Source organism: Lotus japonicus, chromosome 5 (assembly GCF_012489685.1).
Source record: "Lotus japonicus ecotype B-129 chromosome 5, LjGifu_v1.2".
In the NCBI taxonomy this organism is placed as follows: Eukaryota; Viridiplantae; Streptophyta; class Magnoliopsida; order Fabales; family Fabaceae; genus Lotus; species Lotus japonicus.
This window is the reverse complement of record NC_080045.1, coordinates 58,903,794-58,909,573: the sequence shown is the minus strand read 5'-3', so window position 1 is coordinate 58,909,573 and position 5,780 is coordinate 58,903,794. Positions and strand designations below refer to the sequence as shown.

Here is a 5,780-nt window from a genome sequence, read left to right as displayed (position 1 = left end):
AATGTTAGGTATTTCACTTTTCCTAAGTTCAATCAAAGCCGTTTACAGAATAGACAATTTTTAAAAAACAATTGGCCCTGAATTCAGATTCTTTTTAAGAGAAAAACCACTACTAAAATTTAGAACATGTTTAGTTACATGTTTAAAAGTGGTAGAATTGACCCTCCAAGGTTAGAATCAATTTTCATCCAGTTAGATGCTGCTTTCACAATTAACTTCAAGTTCACAATCTATATCCTTTTTTTTTCCACCAAAGTTACTCAACAACCAGCTATTATGAGATAATCTCTTCAAAATTCTAAAAACAAATTAAGTATGTACATTTCTCCTACACACCGCCAAGAAATTGAACCATCAACAAAATATTTAAGATGCTTAGCTATATACCAATCGAACTGGAAGTTATCATCAGTTTTATAACTGAATTTCACAATGTTAACTTTTAAATATATTCAAATAATAAATTAATTGAAAGAACAAAATAATTACTAGCTTGCCTAAGGATGGAACAGGTACCAACTACCAAGGTATGGACATGCTGCTGGCCCAACCTTATGTCAACAAGAGACACTGTTGAATCATTCAAAAAAGGTACTCACTCACCATGAATTAAGCCTTTTCCACCGTGCTATGAAGTCAAAAAATAAAAAATCAATCTGATGACAGAGACAAGTTTGGCAACACATTTGAGATTTTATATAACAAGATAGCCCCACCACCTACAAAGTTTCTTTGAGCAGGGATGAAGCTTTTGACAAAATAAAAAATAAAAAAAGATTTACAAAATTTTATTAAAAAAAAAAGTAGAATGGAAGAATGTAATGCAATTTACCATCCTGAATTTTTGAAATTAAAAAACTCACACTTGATTGAGACTCATGTTTGACCCTAAAAAGCTTTAATGCAGACACTTTGCTTTTCTTTCTTGGTTCCTTACCCTAATAGAAAGGTGGAGTGGACACCACAATGTCTGTCCTCTGGAGAGCAAAGTATCCCACAGAGATTTTCTACCCTTTTTACACCACTTGTCCTTTTCACTCAAACTCCCTAACCTTCTCTGTCTTCTTCAAAAGTAAAGCTGCTATGCTATTACTACTATCTGCATTTTCTTTCTTTTTCTTCCTCCTGCTTCTTGTTTTTGCCTCCTATATCAGTTTTCCACTGCAACAAAAAGAACTACACGTTAAAACCTTTTACATGCAAATATAATGTTAGGAAAAGTGTGGAATCAAAAATGTGGAATCAAAAATTTATATATATGGTGAAAGAGAAATTAAAAAATATATCCTACCAAATATTCTAAGGAAGAAACAAGATAAAAGACAAACCACATAGAGAACCTAATTAACTAGTGGTACTCACTGGCACAAGGACCCTACAAGTTTACAACTTGTGAACATCAGAATTTCAACCAAAATTACCTCAACACCCTCCACTTAGGAAGTGCCTCTTTGTATACCAATTAAGTATAACATGAATGAACTTTCTTTGGATTCAGCTTCTTTGCAGTCCGGAAATTCCTACATTCAGGTAGTTGTGCAATCCGAGCCGCCTAATCAAGATCGGTTTGTTCATATATTTTATCAAGATCGGTCAAACGACTCAGATTACGTAACGGTGTGAATGTAGGGATTCTATAAGAAATCCATTTTCACTTTCATCCCAATCCATAGGAAGAGTTGCACTCACCGTGAAACGTCCGATTAGACTAATACTAATAGATATACAAACATAGCCTTAATTTATTTTTTTCTAAATGAAACCAGCCGTTCATAGCATCATGACATGAGAAGCACCTTTTGCAGGACTACGGAAAAAACTTTTAAGGGTGCCCCGCCATGATCTCATTCTACATCATAAAAAAAAAAAACCTCTTGACCTAACCTCTTCATTCCAAGTTCCCCACCCTGCTTTTGAACTAAAGTGACCATAATGCCCTTGCCTGATGATACTAACACAATGAGTGTCGGTGGGCCGACAAAACTTGAGTTCAAATTGCTTGCTAAAAGAATCAATCAATAATTCTATAAATTGAGCAAATACACAGAAGCTGACAAATTCAGCACCTGTTCCTGATAACACTTGGTTTGCTAACTAGTCAATAAAATTCAACTGTGCTATTTCTGATGAACATGTTTGAACTTGAAAATTCATCAACCTTAAAACATCTACAAGTTGGGGGTGTTGATCTTCTACCCGTGAAATTTACCATGTTCACATTGTTATCTAGTACTATTTATTGCTAGGGTCCACTAAAATTGCTTTCTTTCTATCTATGAATTATTGAGGTAACACAAACAAAACAAAACAAAACAAAACAACAGAGAATGCTTGCTTACTGTTTTTACATTTTGGGGTGGCTTGCTTGAAAGCAACAGTGGGTGCTATTCTGCAGCTCCTCCTCTGATGTTCCTGAACAAGCTCTCCGGCGAACCAGTCGAGTTTATCGAAATTGCTATGCTCACCAATCTTCTTCCCTCCGAACAGCACCGACTCGACATTCTCCTGCTTCAACATCCCCTCAGCTATTCCCATCAGCATCCTCACATTGTCGGGACTGGAATCTGTATCTACATTGGGTCCGCATCGCCCCATACTCGACCCATTCGCCTGTCATGCAAGAATTGCTTAGAAAATCCACCATTAAAAGAAAATGAAGGATAAGATGCTCACATTAATCACAATTAAAAGCCACAACAGCTGGTGATCACAATCCCACTCAAATTTTAGAATGGGCTTTTATTAGCTTTACCTAAAAAGGGGCATTAGTACATGAGGTTCTGACAAAATGAAATTCAATACAGTGCAATATCAAATGCTACTACCCTCTTGATCCTACACTGGGAAAAGAAATGTATCCATTCAATCTCACCAGCTAGTGAGATAGTGCACACATGACATTACATACATTGCAACAAGACTGATAACCAACCAAATCCAATGTCAATCAAGAATGGCAAGGTTTCTGAATACTGATACACATTATTGATGGACAAAAATACACAACATTAATTGACATTAACATATATCCCCCTACTCCTCCCTAACAAGTCCAAATCCAGCTATCCTATCCCATCATATTCTTCCACTTGCTGCATACAGACAAGGCAAAACAAATTCCCCTATGCAAAACCCTACCCTCCTGCTGTTCTGAAATTGACTCAATTTAATTCCCCTTAACCTTTCTGAGATCAACATCCCCTGTTTTTCCCAGCCAGCATTCCCAAACTCAATCAGATACCCCAAATTAATAAACTATAAAGCTCCTGCCATGCACGAGGTCCGGGTAGAGGTCAGACTCACATTGTGAATCTAACAAATGCAACCTTACCTTACATTTTTGCAAGATGCTGATTTGCGACTCAAACCTATGACCACGAAGTCACATTGCAGCAACTTTATCGTTGTGCTGAGGTCCGCCCCTCTTAGATACCCAAAATTATTGAAAAGAAAACAACATTCACATCATAATAGTTGCTCATTTCCTATTCAGATATAGTTTAATTGACATTCTCATCTGAATCAAAACAACATGACAACCACATTCCCTTAAACCCTCAAATTCTATTCAACTACAATGATAACAACAACAACATTTATGCTACATTACCATCATGTGCAGATGAAATGGAAGTTAATTTTATTTACATGTACCTGAATGCGAACATAGTTGGTGCTCCGGGAATGACCGAAGGCCATGGCGACGGCCTGGTCAACAAGGTCCCCAGACGCGTCGCCGGAGATGCGGGCCATTGGCCGGGCCCAATCCTTGGCCTTCCATCGCGCCACGTGTTCATAGTCAAACTTGACATCCATGAGCTGCCCAGTTCCAAGGGAAAGAACAAGCAGGTCCTCCACCCCTCTCACAAAGGGAAACTCCTGCTTGTTATGCAGCACATGCGTGATCGCCGCCCCGGTCGGGTTGCTCATCGCCAAACCACCGTCCACCGCCACGCACCCGGTCTGACCATCCACTGACCGCATCTGAACCGGCTCAAAAACACCTGGTTCCGCCGACGTGGCCCGGCAAACCTCCCACAACCGGAAATCAAAGCTCTCCGATTCCAAAGCGTCCGCACGTGAGAACAAAAACGGCGCCGTACTGGACAAATCATAGCAAGGAATCAGCACCGGTTTCAGCGTGTCCCTCAACGTCAAGCTCCGCCCATCCTCCGCCGTGAACGCTTCCTTAACCGTCTTCTCCAAACCCGCCGTCGCGCTCCCTGACGACCCAGACCCTCCGCCAAACAGTCTCTTGAAAAACCCGCGGTTGCCTCCGCCGCTGGGGTAGAATTTCCTCCCCTGCTCCGCCAGAAACCGCCATGTATCCTCCGCGGCGAAAATCGGTTTCTGCTGGTCCTTGGTGGCGAAGAGCATCGAGGTGAATATCCCACCAACACCAGCCCCGGCGGCGACGTCGAAGTAATCAGCGATTCTCGCGTCCTGGTCGCCGGATTTCTTCTTCAGCGCGGTCTCCAGGTAGGCCAGAGCTTTCCCGGCGAGGATCCCCCGCATGCCACCGCCGTCGATAGCCAGTATACATATCTTCCCCCTCTGATTCTTAACAGCGGAGACTCCATCACCGGCGATGCTCGGAATCTGCTGTGTCTCAATGGCGGCGGCGGTGGGTATTTGCTTCGGAAACCAGAGCTTCTGCTCGTCGTAACCAAACAAAAACTTGCTCTCAAGAATGGAGAAGATTTCATAGCTGAGCTTATCAGTTTCAATGCTCGGTTCCTGCATTTCCATGAGATTATTACAATCCATTTTCCTTTCTCTTTCAATATTTTCCCGAGAAAATGAAACAACCCTTGAGTTTTTTTTTCTTCCTTTCAAACTATCAAACTTCTCAGCATGGCATGAAAGCTAGAACGAAGAAGAAGATGATGAAGGAGTTAACACATCATTGGCTTCTGTTGCATGGATTATTATCTGGGTGTTGGAGAAAACTCACCACCTCGGAACTGACGCCTATAAAATAGAAGAAGAAAACAGAGAAGAAAAAACAAATGAAAATTTTCTCAGGAAAACGTGTTTAGAAATGAAAATTCAAAAGCATGGTTGGAATTAGAAATGAACATTCTTCCAATGAAACAAAACAAACATAGCTACCTCATTCGAGGAGAATGAATGTGATTCCAGAAAAGTCAAGTTTCTTCTCCAATCACCAGGAAGCAAACAGGGGAAGTAAAGAAAGAAAACAATGAGTCTGAAACCAATCATACCATGATGGTAGAAAAAGAGCACAAGGTACCCTTATGCTCTCTAAAATGAAGGAAGAAAATATACCCTCTCTTTGTTTTGGCCAAAGTAGCTACCTCTTCTCTTGTCTAACTCTATGTAATTGTGATTGTAAACGTCAAAGTTCAAACCCAACCAACCAACCAACCAACCAACAAACAATCACCGAACAAAACCAGAAAATGCCAAATCACCACAGCTGCAACACCATGTCAATATCTCTCTATCTATCTATATATACTCATGACTCTTTGTTCTATTTTTTTACTACAACTATTATTATTATTCACCATTCATTCAGCTAGCAAGCAGGCTTCAACGGTCTCTATATACATGAATTAAAAAAACATGACATAATAAGAAGATACTGTTGTTGATTGTTGTGGCCTCCTCTCAGCTACAGAGAGAGGGTGGGGGGGACAAACAATAGAGGGTCCTACAGTAGGAATTGTGAGCATCACCAATCAGTCACCGACACTTGTATACCGTCAATCTTGATGTTCATCATCCATGGCTCAGATTTCACCAATTGGACTCCT

General features: G+C 40.5%; 1 protein-coding gene across 2 annotated transcripts; it reads right to left on the bottom strand.

Moving 5' to 3' along the window:
• Positions 1-673: 673 nt before the first annotated feature.
• Positions 674-5,533, bottom strand: LOC130717172 (patatin-like protein 6). 2 transcript variants are annotated; one of them, XM_057567308.1, is made up of 4 exons: positions 5,113-5,533; positions 3,655-4,971; positions 2,340-2,610; positions 674-1,161 (listed from the first exon to the last, which is right to left on the bottom strand). In XM_057567308.1, exons 2-4 carry the CDS (start codon positions 4,765-4,767, stop codon positions 1,151-1,153), a joined length of 1,395 nt encoding a protein of 464 aa, XP_057423291.1. In that variant the 5' UTR covers positions 4,768-4,971; positions 5,113-5,533; the 3' UTR covers positions 674-1,150. The 2 variants fall into 2 exon arrangements, with proteins under 2 accessions (XP_057423291.1, XP_057423292.1); XM_057567309.1 differs by having other exon boundaries at positions 2,349-2,610; positions 5,113-5,532.
• Positions 5,534-5,780: the final 247 nt, after the last annotated feature.

Bases quoted from the DNA above. Each gene is read 5' to 3' on its own strand.
- LOC130717172 (XM_057567308.1), bottom strand. From the start codon at position 4,767: ATGGATTGTAATAATCTCATGGAAATGCAGGAACCGAGCATTGAAACT. The intron at 2,611-3,654 runs GTACATGTAAAT...CTTGCATGACAG, and splicing joins CCAACTATGTTCGCATTCAG to GCGAATGGGTCGAGTATGGG.